Source organism: Calypte anna, chromosome 14 (genome assembly GCF_003957555.1).
Source record: "Calypte anna isolate BGI_N300 chromosome 14, bCalAnn1_v1.p, whole genome shotgun sequence".
NCBI lineage: Eukaryota > Metazoa > Chordata > Aves > Apodiformes > Trochilidae > Calypte > Calypte anna.
Window position 1 is genome coordinate 3,822,080 of NC_044260.1, and position 21,377 is coordinate 3,843,456.

The 21,377-nt window shown below is 54.5% G+C and overlaps 1 protein-coding gene across 1 annotated transcript; it reads left to right on the top strand.

The window, feature by feature from the left end:
- Nucleotides 1-3,976: 3,976 nt before the first annotated feature.
- On the top strand, nucleotides 3,977-18,011 carry MMD2 (monocyte to macrophage differentiation associated 2). The gene is made up of 9 exons (XM_030460016.1): nucleotides 3,977-4,023; nucleotides 7,991-8,051; nucleotides 11,619-11,647; nucleotides 15,363-15,444; nucleotides 16,127-16,287; nucleotides 16,369-16,443; nucleotides 16,724-16,825; nucleotides 17,364-17,433; nucleotides 17,808-18,011. Exons 1-9 carry the CDS (start codon nucleotides 3,977-3,979, stop codon nucleotides 18,009-18,011), a joined length of 831 nt encoding a protein of 276 aa, XP_030315876.1.
- Nucleotides 18,012-21,377: the final 3,366 nt, after the last annotated feature.

A 21,377-nucleotide genomic window follows, 5' to 3' on the forward strand; every position in this document is an offset into this window, starting at 1 on the left:
CCCCTTCCCGGCCACCGTACCGCCGCCGCGCACGCGCCCGTCCCGGCGGGGCGGGAGGAGGAGCCGCGCGTGCGCGCCGGGGTGTGGGTGACACCGGAGTGGGTCGGACCGGACCGGACCGAACCGGGTTGGGTGATGGGGGTTTTGCGTGACCCCAGGGTCAGTTCCCATCTCAAGCACTGTCCCCGCTGTCCCCAGCCTTGCCCGCGGTACCGATTGGGTTGTGATAAAACCCGCAAGGTGGCGGCCCGAGCCCGCCGGTGCTGCTGCAGTTCTGCTCGGTACCGCGGGAGGTCCCCAAGGCTCAGCAGGTGGGACAGCAGGCGCTGAGGGACAGGGACAGCCTGTGCTGTGACACCTGTGTGAAATGGGCTCGACGTGGCCAGGGGAGCATCGGTGCTGGGAGTCACCGGGTCCGGGGAGCGGCTTGTGGGGAGGAAAGGAAACGAAACGGGAAACTGGACTGGGAATGCCGAGAAAACGGATCGAAACCATTCCAGGCTTGGTCCTGGGAAGAGTTACTCCCCGGGAAATGAGCAGGCAGTGCGGGGTTGGTGCCTCCTGGGAGCTCACCCGGGAGCGATGGAGCAGCCTCCTTCCCCAGCCCCCAGATCTATGACGGAATCCCCCGTGTTTATCCACCCTCCAGCTGCTGGCGAGGAGGCTTCTCCCAATGGCTTAAACCCAAATGGTCCTGACCCAGCACCCTGGAGCCACCCCCAGCCAGTTCCATCCCCCGTGTTCACCTCTGCCTCTGCTACAGCTGCTGCTGGCTTGCCCCATGCACCCCGAAACTCCTGCTCATCCGAAGTTTCATCTCTTTTGGGGAGGGTTTTTTTCCCTCGCTAAGAGATGGGAGGTTTTAATCTATTTGTCTCTTCTTACCTGCTGGCTTCAGCATCTCAGTGTGCAGGAAAAATATCCCTCCCTGGGGTAAACAAGAGTGTGCTGCCAGGAGAGCCCAGTGCCACGATCCCAGCACCCAAAGGCACAGACATTCACACCAGTTACAACCCATCATCAGGAGCAGGGGACAAGGCACAAAGGTGCCTCCAGCTGTATGACACCTGCAGGGTTTGGGACTTGTCATATTTTGGGGAGGAAGGAGCCCACTCCTCTAAAGGAAAATTCTGCAAGACTCATCCATTTTGGTGACGTTATGAAAATATCACTGCTTTCAGGGTATTCCTGAATCTTGGAAACTCTCCTTAACACATCATCACAGTCGCTCAGATCTCTGCAAGAGGATGAGGCAGAGCAGCAGGGATGGAGGAAGAAAGGAAAAGAAGGATGTGAGGGGAGCTGCCACATAGGAGGAGATATGTCCCAGCAGGGTCTGGGTCGTGTGAGCACAGACATCTCCACATCCCACCATCAACCAGCTCCTGGCTGCTTGTGATTCTCCAGCCACAGGATTTGGAGGCAGTGCTGGGGCTGGAGCCATTCCTCATCATGATGCGTGAGGCTTTGGTTGCCATAACAACTGGATTCAGGCTTCAAAAATAGTAACTTATTTTTCATTCAATTTGCCTTTTGCCCTCTGAGACAGCTCTATTTTGGGACTGATGCCTCTCTTCAGGTGTCCCTCACCAGTACCCCCAGCTGGGGGCTGGGGGCTTCAGGGCTGGGGGTTGTTTTGTTTAACAGTTTATCACCATTTTCTCTCCCTCATCTATTAAGACTCACATAAAGGTAAAGCAGGGCGTGGGCATCGTGGGATAGCCTTGGCCAAAGCCTCAGAATCTTGAAAGCTGGGAGGGAACTTGAAAAAAAATCTTCCTGGCTAAATGGCAGAGTGTGGGAGAGGTTTTCAGAGATGATCTCACTCTGCATCTCAGCTTGGACCTGTGGGTCTCAGACAGGGCTTGGATGTCCCAGATACACTGGGAAGGTCCTACCAAAGATCATAGAATCACAGAATCATAGAATTGGCTGGGTTGGAAGGGACCTCAGAGATCATCAAGCCCAACCCTTGATCCACTCCCACTGCAGTTCCCAGCCCATGGCACTCAGTGCCACATCCAGTCTCTTTTGAAATATCTCCAGACACAGAGAATCCACTACTTCCCTGGGCAGCCCATTCCAATGTCTGATCACCCTCTCCAGAAAGAAATTCTTTCTCATCTCCAACCTAAACCTCCCCTGGCACAACTTGAGACCATGCCTCTTGTCTTGTTGAGAGTTGCCTGGGAAAAGAGCCCAACCCCCCCCTGGCTCCAACCTCCTTTCAGGGAGTTGTAGAGAGTGATGAGGTCTCCCCTGAGCCTCCTCTTCTCCAGCCTGAACACCCCCAGCTCCCTCAGCCTCTCCTCATAGGATCTGTGCTCAAGTCCCTTCACCAGCCTGGTTGCCCTCCTTTGGACCTGCTCCAGGACCTCGATATCCTTCCTGAGCTGAGGGGCCCAGAACTGGACACAGTACTCGAGATGTGGCCTCACCAGGGCTTAGTACAGGGGCAGATGGGGCTTTCTTTGTTCCCTCTGCATGTCCTGGATCTCACTGCCACCAGCCTGGTTCCTGATGGCATCTTCCACCCATGGTGGGAAACATCTGGGAAGCCTGACCCTGCTGCTGGCTCCTGGCATCAGGGAACAAGGGTGCTTCTTGTGAGAGACTCCACAATGCAGCCTGCACCCTTTTTGCATCCCCTGGCAGGATGAGTTGCTTTTGGAAGGGGTTGCAGAGGGCTCATGGATTAGTTCATGCTTTGAATTACATGACAACTTAATTTTTCTCTGTTTTTTTTTTGGGGGGGGGAGATATGTGTGTGAGAGAGATTTCCCATGGAAGTGGACATATGAGTATAACCCTTTGTAGTGATGTGTCCTCAGCTGTTCCATCTTCCTCCCATCCATGGTATCACAAGCTCAGCAAGGGGAGATTGCACAGGGGAGGCTCTCCAGGGCTCTCCACCAGTTGATGCTGGCTTTATGTCACTTTCCTTGTCCCTTAGCGATTCTGCTGAAGGTGCCTACAGTCTCTGGTCATGGTGGTCATGGATGATCCCCACCTGCCTGCAGAGAAACCCCCTCTGCTTTTTAGAGCCCCTCTCTGAGCTGCCCAACCTCAGATCTCACCTTTTGCAAGACCCTACCTGGGTGATGTAGAGGATGGAGGAGGAAAGACTTAGGATGGAGTTGGAGAGAGGATCTGGGGGTCTCCAGTCCTGTCATGTGGCTTTGTCCCCCCACCCCTGAGCAGGGAGGGATGGGTGGGTTGCTGGTGGCAGTCGTGTCCCCACTCATGGCCACCCCAGAGCTTTGGGGCTGGGACAGAGCTGCCCACCCCTGCCCGGGCCTCTGGAAAACAAGAGAAGAAGAAGAAAATAATTAAAATCAAATAAATGAAAGCACACCCAAACAAAGCAGCTCCCTGGGGAGGCCAGGGCGGGATGGCCCTGCCCCGGGGCAGGCAGGGACATCTCGGTCTCCCTCCCGGAGGACCGGGCCGTGGGGAGCGTGGCCGTGGGGGGCGGGCAGGCTGCCGGCGTTTTCCTTTCCCCCCTCCCCCCGCGATGCTCTAATCACATTTTCAATTCAAATCTGCTGCTATTTGATCCTCCGGGGGTGGCGGCGGGGAGGAGGGGGAATATTTTTAGCCGAGCTTAAGGCTGCCGGGGTGGCTGAGGAGGATCGAGCAGGTTGCTGTGGCCGGGAGGAGTTGGTGGGGATTCCTCCCCACCTCCTTTTTTTTTTTTTTTTTTTTTTTCCTCCTCTTCTTTGCACATCTGAGGGCGGTAGCGGGGCTGGCTCCCCTCTACCGGAGGTCGCCTTTGTTTTCCCCGAGCAGCCGGGAGGAGGCCGGGGCTGGACCGGGCTGGGCTGGGCTGAGCTGGACCGGCCGCCCCTTCTCCTCCCCGCCCCGCCGGAGCCCTCGGAGTTGCTGCGGTTCCCTCGAGCAGCAGTTTATCCCTTTCCCCGCACGGGGCTGAGCAGCCGCCGCCCCCCGGGACCCCCCCTCCCATGGCACCGCCGCGATGTTCGTTTCCCGGGTCCTGGATTTCCAGAAGACGCGCTACGCCAGGTAAAGCCGTCGGTGCGGCGGTTCCCGACCCCCGGGGGTTTGAGGAGCCCCAGGGCATCCCCAGCACCTGCCCGGGTCCGGTTCTGACGGAGATGGAGTCCGAAGGGACCTTCAAAAGCTGCCGAGTGTCCCAAAGCCCGGGGTGGGGGCGGGCTGGGCTTCTGGGAGGAGGTTGCCTGTCCTTCTGCGTCCCGAGGGGATCCTGAGCATCCTTGGGAGCCCTCGTTGCCTTTCACTGGGTCCAACTTCACCGTTCTCCTCCTGCTGCTGGAGGACTGGGAGCCCAAATCCCCACGGGAACAGAGCCCACCACCGCAGAGGTACCGACATTGCCCGTGGTCCTGCTGCACCCAGGTGAAGCCCCTGGGGGTGGCTTCTCCAGCCTGGACCTTGAGGCTCCCATGGGATGCTCCCATGGGATGCACGTCCTTCCCCCAGCTCCACGAGGTACCTGGAAAGGTTTTCAAGCAGGTATTTTAACAGGTATTTGGAAAAACCTCGGGGTGTTACCTGTTAGAGGGAAACCTGAGGACTGCTGGGCAGAGGGCACTCGGCCACACTGCTGCTGGAGGATCAGGTGTGGCTTTTAGCAGGGACATGGGGACAGCAGCCACCAGCATGCTGGGTGGCCGTGGATGAGTCAGAGCACTGGGTGATGCATGGCTGGATGAAGCTCAGAGGGTGCTCAGCTTTGCACCAGGGACAGGTTTTGCTCCCTGTGACTGTGGTGGGGATGTTTTCACAGCCACAGAGGGTCCCACAGGCTGGCACAGTTCCTGGGGATATTTGGCTCCGGTGCTGCCATTGTCAGACTTCCAGGCATCCTGTTAGATGCCAGAGAAAAACTTGTCTGGAATGGAATGGTGACAACATTTCTTGCCTGCTTCAGGCAGGAACATCCCTGAGAGATGTTGATATGGTTTGGGTGAGGGCAGGAGACCTCCCTCCCACCCCTGCAAGCCACCAGCTCATCTCCTTCTAGATGTCCCATGGGGAAAATCCATGTTTGCACCTCCAAGAGCTGAGTGCAGCATGTGGGTGGCTGCTCAAAGACCATTTAGGATGCTGTAGCTGCCTCCTGATAACCCTTACCTGGGGGAGATGCAGGAGGTACCCAGCCAATCCACATGATGCATCTGATCCAAAACCCCTTGGGAAAACAGAGGACCCAAACCTGTTTTTCCCAGCTGGTGTAGAGAGCATCATCAGTGGGAATTGGAGCTAAGCAGAACTCTGTGCCCCCAGAGGAGGAGGAAAGCTGTACCTTTACCCCATGGCAGAGGTTCAGAGGCACTCTGGGAGGTGGGCAGCAGAGCAGGGCAGCCCCCCTACCCTCAGTCCCCTGCAGCAGAACCCATCTGCCAGCCTGTTGCTCCATCTATCGCAAACTGATACACCATCATAGTCCTTTTGGGAGGCAGCTTGCTAAAGGGGAACAAGGGGGATGGAACCCACATAAGGCAGGGGCTGCAGGGCACAGAAGAGTCAGGTCCACAGAGCATCCTCCCCCTCTCCCTGGGTGCTAGGGCAGGAGATGGGTGCTCCCACGACAATCTCCAGCAAGAGATGCTAACCCAGAGCTTCCTACGTGGCTGCAGAGATCCTCTTAGCCCAGTGCTTAAAAATAACAGTTGGCTAATCCCCAGCCCCCCTGCACTCCACACACACCAGCTCTCCTCTCTCTGCAGAAATGCTCTGCCATGGCATATCCCAAAGGAGATCCTACAAGCTGCTCCTCCTCTTGTGCTGGGGATGCTTCATCAGCCCCCCTGGGTACCAGGCTCTGCAAAGGGGGTTGGTGAGCAGGAGCCACTGGGCTCATGGTGGCACCTGCCCTTCAAGGCATTAGAAGCCTCTTGTGACATCTTTTCAGAGGATGAGAAACTCTTGCTTGTGGCCTTCCTTGGAAAAAAAAAAAATAAAGGAAAATATTCCTTGTGGTGGAAAAGCCTGGAACAGCTTCATTTTTAATGTTGTTTTATCAAATTTTGAGTGAGGACCAAGAAAGGAGGAACTTGGCCATCAATACACCCACCAAAAGGAATAAATTAAAAAACAGCATGATGATAAAAGACCTGTTGTGTGAAAGCTGGAGTGGAGGCACCAGGCTTTGAACAAAGAGATGAAAGGCAGCAATCGATGTGAGAACATTTTGTGAAATGCCAGGAGAAAACTTGGGGCTGGAAGGGCACAGGGGGGTCCCTGAATCCCTCCTGCCTGGGCTTTGGAGATGGAGCATCACAGCTTGGGTGGAAGGAAAGAGATCAAATGGAGGGGACTGAGGCCATGCTGGCAGTAGGGATGCATGGCAATGGTGTTGGAGCAGATTTGGGTTATAAATGTAAAACAAACAAACAAACAAACAAAAAACCAACAAAACAACCTTTCCTCTCCTCCTCCCAGCTCACCAGAATTCTGGTTTCTCAGCAGAAAAACAGATCAGTGCCAGATCAGTCAATCTTCATTGAGTCTCCTCAGACAGGTTACACCAAGCCAACAATCCTTCCCCTCTATCCCACTGCTGGCTCTGACACCCTTCTTACTCAAATGTGGTCTCCCATGTGGCTGCAGCTCAGGCCCAACCTCCCCGCTGCAAGGACACAAAATTCTTCCTCAACTTTGCCCACCCAGAGCCACAGGGAGCTGCTGTATCTGGCCAGCTTCAGCATCTCCAGAGGAACCAGTGGAGAGGAGTTTTCTGAGAGCTGTGGGCTGTGCAGGGCACTGAATCATCCTAATTAACTGATAGCAGGTCACAATTTGCTTTGTTCATGTAAGAGGCTCTAAATCTTCCTGCGTTTTCTTTTCTTGCCCTGTGCAAAGAGGAGCACCTGGGAAAATCCACATTAATTTCTCAGCCCAGAAACAGCAGGAGGAGGTTATGGGGAGCAGGGGCCTCTGTAGGTCCATGGTCCAGGTTTGTCCTCACCTGCACGAGGGGATGGAGATCTGACCTCTACACTTGTTCCAGACTAAATCCTCCAAATTTGAGGAAAGGCAGCTTGGAAAAACCTTCCTTCTGCACCTGTAATTACTGAGCAAGGAGACATTCCCTGACCTCTCCCTCCAGCATCTCCAGGCAAGGAAAACCATCAGGAAGAGGAATGAGAGAAAACATTGGGATGCTCAGCCCCTAAACAGGAGAAAAGCAATCCCAGGCTGACAGCCTGAGCAGAGCTGCTACCCTGGGAATGTCTGGCCCCCATTTGTTTTTCCCTGGAAGCACAAGCAGCCCTTGCCTGTTCCCACACATGCTGAAATGCTTGCCAAGAGATCTGCTTCCCCCTCAACCCATGTGGGATGAAGCAGTGAGAAGGGAAGTGCTTTTAGTAGTGATATTTGAGGCTCCTCACCAGGCAAACACCATCCCCAGCCAGACCTACCAGGCTGCCCCCAGCTGAGCAGCTCCCCTTGCTGCCAAAAGCTCTGCTCTAAGAGATGTGGAAGTGTCCAAAATACCTAGGAAAAAAAAACAACAGGATCACCTGGTGTCACTGATCAATTCCACCCTGGTTGGTTGTAGGGACTCAGAAACCCTCTTAAGATAGCACTGATAGGATTCATCTCCTGCAGGTTTAGATGCACAGGGTGCAGTTATCATCTGAGCCAGGAAGGCAACAAGTACTAGAGCATCATTTACTCTGGAGTATTCCCTCAAATTGCTTCTTTCCCTCCTTTGGGAGGGTCAGGGGAGCCAGCAGGGTGGGGATCACCCCACTGGAGGGGTGTAGCAGTGGGCAAGCCAAGCCTTTTGCCTTGTGCTTTTGGGAGCAGAACAGTCTCTTGGGAAATGGATGCCCGATGGTCTTTTCCTCCCTTCAGGGTGTTGGATATCAGCCTGATGTGATTTTTTGGCACAGCTCTCTGCAGGCAGCTTCATGAGGTAGCAGCCAACACCATGCGTGGGAAATTCAAGCCAGTGCCCAGCATGGCAGGGCAGTGAATGTCAGAGATGGGGCTCTGCCAGGACTGTCCCCAGCCTTGCCTCCCCTTCCTCCTCCTCCTCCTCCTCCCTTCCCACACCCCCAGCTCCACAGCAAGACAAAGCAAAGCAAACCCACTGCAGCTCCTGGGGAAAGGAAAGGAAAACAGCACAACTGCTACTGCTTCTGGCTGGAATTAAGGAGGTTTTTTTGGGTACCCAGACAGATGCTGCAAGGAGAGGGATGCTCAGAGCAGGGGCTCAGCCCCAAAATCAAACACACCCCCTCGGGAGTCAATTTCTCTCCAAGAAATTGAAGAAATTTCCAAGAGAAATTGAACCTCAATGTTTTCATGGAGTGAAACCCCAGAGTCCAACGGGCTCCATGTGATACATGACCACTGATGCTAACGTGACACCACGGGCATCACATTCCTGGTGTTTGCACCAGATGCCAGCTAGCTGAGAAGTTCTGGCCTTCAGGAGAGTTTGGATCCAAGTCTGTGATGCTGGGCAAGTTCCTAAGCCAGGCTGGCTGTGGCTGAGGAAAGGAATTTATGCAGAGAGAAATCTGCAGGTCAGAAGCAAGGAGCTACCTCCTCTGCTGTGCTCAGCAGCACTGCCTGGTACTGCAGCATCAGACACAGCCCTGCTCTGTTGCAAATGCTGCTAATTAAAAATCCTAGTGTCTGCTTGCCTGGCTGGTGAAATGCACGACTCTCCTCTGGGTTCACTGTCCAGAGGCATTTGCTGAATTTATCAGCACTCCAGCAGCATCCAGGAATCCCCAGTGAGAGCCAAGCTCTGTCTCTCAGGGGATGCTGTGGGGAGACTTTATGGTCCTGAGGAAACATGAGCTGCTCAAGTAATGTCACAACAGAAGCTAGGTCTCCAAAGAGCTGGGGTTAGAGGCCAGGAAAGCTTCTTCCCCCCAAAACTGCCCAAATCCCCTGTCAATGGTCACACTTGCTGCTGCTCCCCACCTTGGGCTGCTGAAGAGCTTAACCCAGCAGAGCCAGCCCAAGGCCGCTCCTGCTAAACCCTGAGCTCTAAACAATCCTGACAAGGTAGCACAATGACTTTCCAAACAGTGAATAATAACAGAGAATTTTCTGTTCTGGAAAAAGTCCTCCTAACATTCACAAAACACCTGGGACATCAGAGTCATTTTGTGACTAATCAGCTGTTTTGGAGGTCTCATGAGTACCAAATGAAACAAGAAGTCCCAGCTCAGGAAGTCATTTGGGAAGCACTCACCAATCCCATCTGTTGTGAATAAACAAACAGCTCTGCTGTACTTCCAGGGTCATGAATTGCCTTGGCAGAGGCTGAGATACCATCTATATGACGAGCAGAAAGCCTGCTGGAGAGAAAAAGAAAATATCCCTGCATGGAGGGTGGGAATATGGGAAGTTATGACCTGACTGGGAATCATCTGCTGAGTTCTCAGCCACTGGCCAAGTCCTGTTACATACAGAAGGGCTCACAGACATGGGTCTATGTCTTGCCTCAGCCTGGCTTGGGGTCTTTTGTGCCCTCTCTGCTGGTGCAAGGAGGAAGGAACAGGAATCAGGTACAACCCTTGGTGTGATCAGGGAAATAACAGCAGCATATTCCCTCCCACTATCTTCAGTACCCTCTCCCTGTCCCTTCATGGGTACATCTGCACCCACAGTTCAGAGCCAGGGACAGCCTGGACATGGCTGAGCACCCAGCCCTCCTCCAGGAGCATCTCCAAGGCAGCACATGGATTTGTTCAGCATTTCTCATGGCATTCAGGTTGAGCAGTGCCAGGGGATGGTCTACAGCCAGCTCGGGCTCTTTCCACATGTCAGAGTGCTGGGAACAAGAGAAACTGGGGTGAGGGTAACCAGAGATGTTAGATGAGCATTAGATGAGCATTCAATCTGCAGCCCTGTTTGACTTGCTGTGTGGAAGCAAGGCTTGTACCAGGGGCATCTGGGCAGGGGACTCCAGAAACCTGGTGATCTGCTGATTTACCCAGTAGCAAGGTTGAGAGATATTGGTTTAGATGAAAAGCCTTTCAAGTTTGCTGCCCTCCCCAAGCTGCCAGGCTCTTTGCAAGATGTGAGGAAGCAGCAGCAGCACCAAAGAAAACTCTGTGCCCTCTTGCTGCTTCTCATATTCCTTGGAGTCAAAGGAGCCAACCCATGCAGCAAACTTGTCCTGACTGCTCCTTCTCCCCCAGCCCAGGGAGCTGACCCAGAAGCCTACAGCAGGCACAGCTCAGCTTTCCAACCCAGGAGCACCATATGGTGATGTAGGAGGATGCAAGGCACTGAGGGATGGGCACAGAAAGAGAGGTTTCAGCCCAGAAGGTGCCATGCAGCCATGCACGTGCCCACGGGGGTGGCTCTGCAAATGGCAACGCTGGGGAGCATCAGCCTGAGCCTTGGAATTTCTTCTTCCCAGTGGCAAATGCTCCTATGGCAGCAGGTAGGAAGGAAAAGCAGATTTTTCTTGAGATCTGTGGTACCTGGGAGCTCCACACCAACAACTGCAACCACGAGGAGAGAGGAGAGGACTGCTGAGCCTTTCCCATGTCATGAAGTTGCAGAATTGTTGTCCTGGACTTGAAGGGGACCCCAAGCACATCTCTGCTGCCCTGCTCTGTCTTCTGCATCCTGGATCATGTCCTCTAAGTGCTTGGGGCCTTACACACATCATCACACACAGCTCCTCAGGACTCAGCTAATTACAAACCCCAGAGGAGCCCAAGGGGTTGCAGCTGGAGTGTTACCAGATTATGGGGCAGAAGCAGAGCACACACCAAGCCCCAGCTTACAGAAAGGTCACCACAACAGCTCACACATGAGCACAGACCCCAGCATCTCCACCTCAGCCTCTGGGCTCCTTAGGTCAAATCCAGACCATGCACTGAGGAGGGGTCTGGGGCCAGTCTGCCCAGCAGGGACACATCTGCTGCATCCCAGTCATTTCAGGCATCACTACAGTTTCTCTACCAAGGGACAACCCCGAGGACCCCAGCAGGACTTACCAGCACTGCTGATCAGCATCCAGCAAAGACTTTCTCCACCCTTCCTCTCTGACAAGATGCCACAATCTGGACACAGTTCTCCTCCATGGCTCTGAAAGCAGCTGTCACACCCAGTCACAAGGAGAAATCCACTTCCATTGTAGGGAACACAGCCTGGAAATGCAGAGGGCAGCAGGGGGAATGCACAACAAGCCAGCATCCCACCTCCAAAGACATTAAGTAGCCACATCCTGAGCAAGCCTAGCCCTTTTGTAAGCCACTCACAGGTAAAACCTATAGATCTGAGGAGGTCTGGGGAGATTCGCATCACTTGGGACCAACCCAAGGAGTCAGCTGCTGCTTGGTCCCTCTGGCACCCAGCCCTGACATTTATTTCTTGTGAAGGGGATGTGTTGGGTCTTCAAGTGTTGTGGCCTCAGCAGTGCCCAGATACACAGCCCCAAACTGTGTATATATCCTGACATCCAGCAGGGCTGGGGTGTCAGGTGTTGGATGATCTGCTGGAAGAGCAGGGAGGAGCTGCTCAATGGGAGCAGAGGGAATTCCCACCTCCCCATCCATGTATTAGTGGTGATTTAGCTTCCTCACGTGATCCTTCTCCCACCTCAGCTGAAAGATGTCAAAATCATTATCCTCACTTGGAGAGGGAAGAAGGGAGGCCAGAGGGAGATGAAGTGGCAGAGGTGAGCCAGAGGGCCAGTATCAGAGGAGAGATTAAACCTCATCTGCCCCCAAATTGCAGCCTGGGCTGGGTCTCCATCAGGGCGGTGCCTCCTGGGTGTGTAGGGGACATCTCTTCTGCAAAGTGTCCCCTGGTTCTGCCCCTGTGAGCATGTGGTGTCCGTGGAGTGGTTGATGCAGGTTGTCTGGGGGTTCCCAAGAGAGACAAAAGATGATCAAATGCTCACACATGAGCTCCCCTGAGGAACTGTTTGATTTAATTCCCTTTTACCTTCTACTCTGCTCCTGCAAAACAGCCACCAGGGAGACCTGCATGATTTTTTGAGGCCAGAACTTTGTTCTTGGGTAAAAGTCTGTTTAAAAAAAAATCAAGAAAACACCCCAAAAGCCACAGAAAAAAAAAAAAAAAAAAGAATGGGAGAAAGAGAAGGAGAAAGGAACAAGCCTGGGAAGCCAGCTCTGCACTTTGCCTTGGCTGCCTGGGACAAGAGGCTCTTTGTTTCCCTGGCCAGAGTCTGCTGCCCTGGCCCTTTTCTGTCCCCCCTCCCTGGGAAAGAGGCCAGAGCAAAGCAGGGACAAGCAGGGCAGGCAAAAGCCCTGGGGCTGCAGTGAGGGGTAACCCCTGCTCAGACCTCCACAAGGTCCCCATCTCCAAACAGCTGCTCTGTATAAGTTCTGCCAGAAATGGCAGAGGAGCAAAAGCTGCCCAGGGGAGGTTTCTCTGCTTCCCATGCCCCATCCCTAAAATTGAACGTGCTTGTGTTCCTGATGTGCAGGAAGCTTTAAGCTTTTCTGGGTCTTTTGGACTCTGCCATCCAAATGGACTCAGCACTTGCTAAAATGCCCTGAAATACCCAGCTGGGGGAAAATCACCTGCTTGTGGCTTCCTGGACCTGTTGTGGCTTGCTGGGCCCCTGGGTGGGTGGCAGCATTGTCTGGAGGCTTTTTGGGATACTCTGCTCTCATCTCCCCCCAGCCCAGGAACACAGCCAGGATGTCCCCAAGCCTATGGGGGCAATAACATGGAGCTGGTGATGCTTGTGGGTTCAGCCAGGCAGGCAGAAAACTTGCTGCAGGGGATCAGATCAAAGCTGGGAGAGGTGTATCCCTTCTTCTGGGTTTCTTGCACTGGAGAAGCCTTGACCTTCACCCTCAGTGGCACAGAGCTGGGAAACATTCAGCAGCCTCTCCTGGGGCTCTCAGCTGCCCTGGGCTTTCATCAGCTCTAATGAGAATCATGGGTGCTCCCCTTGAGCATCTCCATCCCTGTGGCTAGGATGGGGGCGGTTTTACACACCAGCAACTTTCTGCAGGCTGGGGGGGACACAGGGCTCCCCATGCCCTGGCATACACCCGTGAGGATGTGACCTGGATGGATGCTTGGCATCCTAGGAAGGTCTGGGAGATGATGAAGACCTAGGAGAGGAGGGAGGGTGAGGAAATAGCCCCAAAAACCCTGAGGAGAAAAATACTGCAGGGCACCAGGGCCTCATCCTGCTCTACTGGGAGCTGGGCTGACACTGGCTGCTCCTGTGCTTCTTTGCACAGCTCGGCTCCTGAGCACAGAAGGCAACAAAAATATGCTCAACTAGCACTAAAATGCAATGCTGGCTGCTCCAGGAGGGCCCTGCTGTACCCAGACACTTTGCAGCTAGGTTCTGCATCCACGATGCTCTATTTCCCATCTTTCACAGGATGATGCTTATTAGAGAGAAGGGCAGAAAAACAAGAACAGTCAGAAAACTTTTGTGGTGGATGGCACCAGAAAGGTTTTGGGCTTTAGGGATACCTAGACTGTTTGACCTCATCCCATAGGAAAGGGTCTTTCTGGCCTCTCCATCCCTGTACCAAAGCTAGGAAGGATCTTTGCAGCTCAGGGATCCCTTCCACAGGATCCAAAAGGTCCAGAAACCCCTTGGTCTGGGGTGGGTGGTGCTGTGAGAACTGGTTCTGATGCTTCTCTCCGTTATTGCTCTGAGCACCAACTGCCAGAATGGAGGGGAGATGGCACAGGGCTTTGGTAAAACAAATAAATTCAAGGAAAAGGCCTCCTACGTGTTTCCTCAGCAACCACGATGTCATGTGGGACATCTGGGCTCCTCACGCACCCCCCCACCACCTCCCCTCCTTCTTATTAATAAAAGGGAAAAGAAAGGAAAGCAGAAATCTAAGGGGAGTTGGGGACAGTCTCCTGGCAACACTGGGGACAGTAATGTCCTCCTGCCAGGGAGACATGTCTCCAGCTTGGGGAGCCTGGCCAGGCCTCATGGCTGGAGCAGCAGGGTGGACATGGCATCCCTGATGTCCCCTGGGATGGATGGATGGGCACTGCTGTGTCCCCAAAGATTCCCATCTGCTCTCTGGCCGTGGCAGCCTTGCTGGTCCCCGATTTACCCACCGCGGGTCCTCGACGTGCAGCGTCGGGGGAGCTTCATCCCTTCTGTTTCTCCTAATTCAAGAGATTTTGGAGTTGAGGGCAGGCTCCCCAGGCAGGATGTCCCTGCCGTCTGCCGGGGAAGCCTCACACTCCCTTTCCCTCCTTCAAATCCTTGTTATTTGAGCTACTGAATCCCTCCCGGCTCACTCTGAGCAGAGGGCGGTGGGGATGGCAGAGGGGTCCGCACGGGCGCGGGTGGCTCCAGGGGAGGGGACAGAGGGGACTTTTACCGCCTTCCCCTGTGCCCTGCAGTGTGGGGTCACCCATCGGCGAGGTCTTACCAGCCCCCAGCCCCTTCACTCAGCTGTAAAACACACCACAAATGGTGCTGGAGCCAAAGAGCACCCGGGGTCAGAAGAAAATTACCCCAGGTCCTGCGGGGCAGCCCCGCCGGCGCCCGCTGGCCTCGGCCCTCCTGACCTGAGCTGCTCCAGAAAAGATCTTTAAATCCCTGATTACCCCCAGCAGCCAGGAGAGGATCACTCTCTATTTGTTTGGTTCTTCTTCCCTTTCGCTAAGCCTCCACCGCCGCTCCTGCCAGCAGAGGATGCTGCGCAGGGCAGCGTTTTGCTTCCCTCCCCCCCTCTCCAACCCCCCTCGTTTCGTTTTCCTCTCTACACGCCATTCCCTACCTGGCAATGGACCAGCCAAGCCCCACGCTATTTTTTATCGCCGTGTGTTGATCTGACAAGGGACATCGATGTGTTCCTCCCAGTGCCAAGAGCAAGCTGATACCTCAGGCGAAGAGAAGCAGAAATAAAATCCAGGTTTCCAGTGGAGGGTGGCAGGGTTTCTCTCTGCAGTAATCTGTGCTGGGACCCCATGGATAAGGAGGGAAAACCAAAGGCATTGTAGGGATTACCCGGGTTGGAGCTGGTGACTTGAGGGTGTCACCACTGGATGGATCAGGGACCCACAATGGACCCTCCCACCCCACATCCCCTTTTCTGGGGCTCTTCCCACCACTGCCCTGCCTGCCCTCTCCTGTGTGCAGCACCAGGCAGAGCTGGTTCCTGCCTTCTGCTCTCCAAGGAATGGCAACTGCTGGGAAATTCACCCTGAGCTGGAGCTAGGCAAGACCTGGGGTCTTGGCACTTGGGGCCAGGCAGAGGGGCAAGTTGTGCCCAGTGCCAGGGTCACCTCTGTGGGTCAGCTGGGGCAAAGCTGAGCTGAGATTGGGCTCCAGGCTGTGGGGAGTGTTCCTGTGCAGACCCCTCCAACTTTGCTTCTCCCCAAACCCCATCCCCTGACTGTGTTTCTCTTCCTGCTTCTTCCTGCAGGTTCATGAACCACCGTGTCCCATCCAACTGCAGGTATCAGCCCACGGAGTATGAGCATGCAGCAAACTGTGCCACCCATGCAGTGAGTCCCTGTCCCCATCCCAGGGTGAGGGAGATTGGTGCTCAGGTCTCTGGGATCCCCTGGGGGATCTCAAAGAATGGAAAAAAAAAAGAAAAAAAAGTCTGTGTTTGGCGTTGGAGCAGCTCCTGAGGGTCCTGGGGCTGCCATGCTGTGCTCCAGGCACTCCCAGGAAGGCGGGGGGGGGGTGTGTGTTATTCTCCCTCTTCTGCCTTGGGAAGCAGGTGTGCATCTCCCTTGCTTTCACCCACCATGGCCCCATATTCCCAGGGAAGCCAGATGTGAACTTGCTGGAGCATTTTGCATTTGCATTTTGCAAAGCTCCCTGAAAGCAGGAGGAATAGTGACAGGCACCCCATGGGGCTGCCTATACAGCTGTGAGAGCAAGTGCTCCTCACATCAAAGTTTCCCTTGGGAAGCTCCCACTCCAAGCTACAGGAGATGACTCAGAGGTATCCATCCTCCTTGTGCCCATCTCCTCCCCATTGCATCCACCTGGAGAAGCTACTGTGGAGCTGCACCACATGGGGAGAGCCCATGTCTGGCCAGTGTGGGTGCCCAGCTTACCCTTATGGGTGGTAGCTTCATCCAGAAGCAGAAGAAACACCTCAAAGGAAAAGCAGAGACAATATTGATGCTCCTCAATGGAAACAGAGTCAACAACAGGTTTCCTTCTACCTTCCAGTTCTGGATCCTGCCCAGCATCCTTGGCAGCTCCATCCTTTACATCCTCTCTGACGACCAGTGGGAAACCATCTCAGCCTGGATCTATGGCTGTGGCTTGTCCAGCCTCTTCATTGTCTCCACAATTTTCCACACCATCTCCTGGAAGAAGAGGCATCTCAGGTACAAGCCCTGATGGTTTGGAGCTAGGGAAGGGGAGGAAGGTCCATGGGGTTGTGACCCCCCTGTCTGTGCATCCTGCAGGACTGTGGAGCACTGCTTGCACATGTTTGACAGGATGGTGATCTACTTCTTCATCGCAGCATCCTATGCTCCCTGGTGAGTTGCTGGTGGGTGGGGGCCATCCTGAAGTGGAAAACATCAGCCAAAAATAGGGTTTTCCTCTGAAGCTTTGGCTCTGCTTGCAGCTGGACTTTAACTCTTTCCACCAAACCTTCCTATCCCGTAGATTGCAACCCCTTTAAGTTGCAGTCACAAGCTGGGAGGACCTTTTGGTGGGACAGCCCTGAGGCTGAGGGCAGTATTTCCCCCTCCATGCCCACTGCCCCCGTTGGGGTGCTGCCCTGGGTCTCCTTCACAGCAGACCTGGGTTTTGCAGGCTGAACTTGCGGGAGTTGGGTCCCTGGGCTTCCCACATGCGCTGGATCATCTGGATCATGGCATCAGTCGGGACTGTCTACGTTTTCTTCTTCCATGAACGGTGAGTACCTCTGCCTGGTGGGTGTCCCAGAGCCCACTCAGTTCTGCCAGCTCCTCTGAGTGCCCTGAGGTAAGTGAGCTGGAAGGAAGAGCAAGGACAGAGATAGATAATAAATAAGCGCAGGGTCCTTGGGCAGTCATCTGGGCAAATGGCACTGGAGGACCTTCCTTGGACCACATCCCTCCCCATCAGCACCCTGCTATTAGGAGCTGTGGTGCCAGGACTGTGGCAGCAGGACACGGGAGCAGGGATCTGCTGCCATGAGTTGCTTCTTCCACATGATGGCACCAAACAAAAGCAAAAAGTCCCAGACAACTCCCCAGAGCCCCAAGCAGCTGGCCCTGAGCTGGCAAGCACCCAAGCCAGGGCTGTGAGTCCATCACCCCCAGAGCAGGGTGCCAGCCCCACGGCAGTGGCTCAAGCACGAAGATGTGGGACCTGCAGTGGTGGTTCCTGTAGCACAGCAGCAGACATTACAGGTGTCAAACCCAACACTTTCTCTGCACCCACCTCTAAGCAGCATCTCTGTTGGTTGCAGGTACAAGCTGGTGGAGCTGGTGTGCTACGTTATCATGGGCTTCTTCCCTGCCTTGGTCATCCTCTCCATGGTAAGCCAGTGCTGGGAAGCATGTGTGGGACAAGTCCCAGTGTGGCTGGTTTGTCTCTGGTGGGCTGGTGTGGTTCAGGCTGTGTGACAGATCAAGCCATTCCCCAAAGCCGAGTGGCGTGGCATCCAAGTGATTTGGGTGCTCAGCAGATGCCACGTGCATCTCTAGCAGATCTCCTGCCTGGGCTCTGTCATGTTGAGACTCTCCCAGCAGCAAAGCTGAGCTGCTGTGTCTTGCTGGAGGGGGTAGCAGAAGGTAGGGTGATAGTCCTGCCTTCACCCTGCAGCTGGGACCATCCTTCTGGTCCTGATGGATTTGCTGGTGAGGAAAGGGTGGGTGTGGTGTGGTCACCTTGCCTACCTGCTTGCTCGCAGCCCAACAGGGATGGTCTCCTGGAGCTGGTGGCTGGAGGACTCTCCTACTGCCTGGGCATGGTCTTCTTCAAAAGTGACGGCCGCATCCCCTTCGCCCATGCCATCTGGCACCTCTTCGTGGCCATCGGAGCTGGCATCCACTACTATGCCATTTGGAGGTACCTCTATCAGCCCAACACTCTGGAGGCCAAAACATCCTGGTAGATGCCTTAAAGACACCGTTGCAGCCAACTGGCACGTGGGGCCATGGAAGGGAATGGGGAGGCAGCCCGTGCCCTGGGCTCACCCCATAGGCAACAGCCACCATTGCCCATCCGGCAGGGACAGCAGAGCCTGGAGATTGATTTTAAACAGATCTTTCTTTTTTTTTTTTTTAACCTTGGGAACTCTTGATTTTTTAAAAGCAAACTTTTTGTAACAGGTGACCAACTGATGGGCTGCAGTGACCACTCACTGGGGGTTCAGGGACAGCCTTGCTCACCCTCCTGGCCCCCAGCATCCCACAGAATGGGGTTCTTGGCTGGGTTTGGCTGCTGGAGACTTTAGGGAGTGTCATCAAGGGATATGGAGGAGCTGGGATGTGGAGAGAGACCCAACCCCTTCTCCCACCTTCCCCCAGCCAAGGAGGGGGACATGCAGGCACCCCTGCCACCCCCCAGCTTGGCTTCTCAGTCCTGTCAGCACCAGTGGCCTTCCAAGTTCTTGATGGGAAGGTCCAGAATCAACAAAGCCTTACATGAGACTTGAATCTCTTTCCAGGACTCCCCAGAGTCCCTGAGCATTAGGAAACTCTTTCTCTAAGCCAGTATTAAGCGCACAATTTGGGATGTTCCTCCTACATGGGCTCTTGGAACCTCCATGGACATTTTCTCCCTGGGTTGCTTTGTTTTCCCCTATGGTACCGGTGCCAGCAGCAGCCCCAAAGCACAGCATGGCCCTGTCCCCAGGCTCTGCTGCTTGTGCCTTCCCCTGAGGGAGAGCAGAGGGAGGTCTGGGACCTGGAATCCACCTGGTTGTGGTCAGCCCATCCTCACCAGGGGATTTTCTTTGTCCTCACTGGATGGGGAAGCAAACCTCCGTGCGCTGGGATCAGGGGGCTTTCTGCCTTCTCCTCTTCCATTTTCATGATGAGCCTCTTGCTCATCAATTTAAATCATCTTTTGGGAGGAATTCTGGCATTCCCAGGAATGCTGTAGGGAAGGGATGTATCCATGTGATGCTCCAAAGTGAGCTGTGATGGGGAAGCCTGAGCCTGGGGGACCAAATTCCCAGAGCCACCACGTGGCAGGGTGACAACTGCCACTCAACATGCCTGGGTCTCCTCTCCCTCCATCACTAAATCCCACAGGGAAACAACCTGGAGAACAGATCCTGCACACAGCAGGCCCAGCCACTGGGCACACGTTGCCTGGCAGGGGCTGAGGATGCCCAGGGACCACTCTTGTGTTTTGTCTGCAGGCTTCATCCCAAGGGATTTATCCTGGAAGCCATTTTGCCATTGGGGGCTTTTGGCCCTAAATCCAAGCCAGGGTCTCACAAGGCACAGGGAAGTGCCAGAAGGACCTTTCTGAGACCTCTTCACCTCCACCTCCTGCTGAAAACCCAGAGCAGGGCAGGCACTTGGGTGGGAGTGGGTGACTGGGCTCCACTGGAGACATTGCCACCCTGCCTTGCCCCCCCATTTGCTGAGTGGGTTTCCTAAAGCAAAAGCAGGGTGGGGGACACAGAGCAGGTTATCAGCTTGTCCTCCTATTTTATACTAATTTTACATGACTTGTAACATTCAGGATGGCTGTGGAGGAGGGTTTGAGGGATTTTTTTAGCATCTCGTGTTTTTCACTGTCCATTCTTGTCCAATCAGTCTTTTCTATTTAACACAGTATTGGGTCAAATTAAAAAACAAATGTGAGGCAGATGATGCTAGCAAATCTTGTTTCCTGTGGAGTAGAATTGAAATAAAAACCCAAGATACCTCACTATTGCCTGCTGGTTCAATCAGAACGAGTTTTCCTGCAGCAGCTGGAAATAAAACCCCATTTTCTGTCTGACTTGGCCCGGATGGCATCGTTCCCCGAGGAGGAGAGGAGCCACCGGACCAGATGCAGCAGGGACCTGCGGTCATGTCCCCAGCACCCACTCACCTCAGGACATGGGTGGCACTGCCATCTGCTGGCTCGGCTTGCCGGGGGGGGGGGCGGGGGACGACAGCAGCATTTCGTCCTTCACACCGACTGGATGGGGAAATTCCGGAGTTCGGGGATGGATTGAGCTGCAAGCTGTGGAGTTTCCTTAAAAATAAAAGAATTGCTGATGTTGTGGGACAGGCTGAGGGGTGTCCTGGCATCTCGCAGGGGAAAGCCCTGAGCACCCCCACTCTGCTCGTGTCCTCCTTCCTTTGGTGTCTGTCTGGGGCTGCCCCAGGAGGGGAGGAGGAAGGATGCCACGTCCAGGAGGAGGCAAACCTGGGGCAGACTGGGCAGAGGGTAGGCACTACAGAGCCCAGAGGGGAAGCCACCGTCACCTACTGGCTCCCACCACCTACTCTCACAGGCGCTGGCTCTTCTTGGAGAGAAGCAGTCATGATCCATCCCTTCTTGATTTCAATCACCAGCCTGTCGGCAGCCACAGGACTCTCCAGGTTGACTGAAAAAGAAGAGATTGACCCGAGATCTTAGGAAGGAATTATTTCCCATGAGGGTGGTAAGACCCTGGCCCAGGTAACCCAGAGCAGCTGTGGCTGTCCCATCCCCAGCAGTGTTCCAGGTCAGGTTGGATGGAGCTTGGAGCAACCTGGGCTGGTGGGAGGTGTCCCTGCCCGTGGCAGGGGGGCAGAACTGGATAATCATAGACTTACAGAGTTGCTCAGTTTGGAAAAGCCCTGTAAGATCACCCAGCCCAACCTTCACCCTAACTACTACCTAGCTCTACCCTGCCCACTGCTAAACCATGGACCTAAGCATCGTATCTATACAATTTTTAAGCACATTCAGAGATGGTGATTCTACCTCTTCCCTTTACAGCTCATTCCAGTGCTTAAAAACCCTTTCTGTAAAGAAGTTTTTCCTGCCATCCAACCTAAATCTCCCCTGGCACAGCTTGAAGCCATTTCCCCTTGTCCTATCCCAAGTTTCCAGCAAGAAGATCCCAACCCCCTCGTCACTAAAATTTCAGGTGACTGCAGAGCGTGATGAGGTCTCTCTTCATCCTTCTCTTCAGACGAAAACCTCCTTCAATGACCTTTAAAACCCCTCTCAACCCAAACCAGTGGGAGGATTCTCTGACTTCAAACCCCCTGTGATAAACCCTTTCACCACCTTCTCTCAAACAACTCCGGGACCAGTTATAACCCACTCCTTCCCCAACCCAACCACCTTTGCACCTCCTTTCACCCAACCTCTTCACCCCCGGGACTATTCAGGGGGTACCAAACCCGACAAAGCGCGGCCGGACCCGGTTCAGCCCTCCCCAGGGGCCCTGTGGGGCGGTGCCTGCGGGCGGCCACCGGAGGGCGCCACGGAGCCGCTCGGTTCGGTTCCGCTCCGCCCCGGGAGGCGCAGCGCAGCCCCGGCG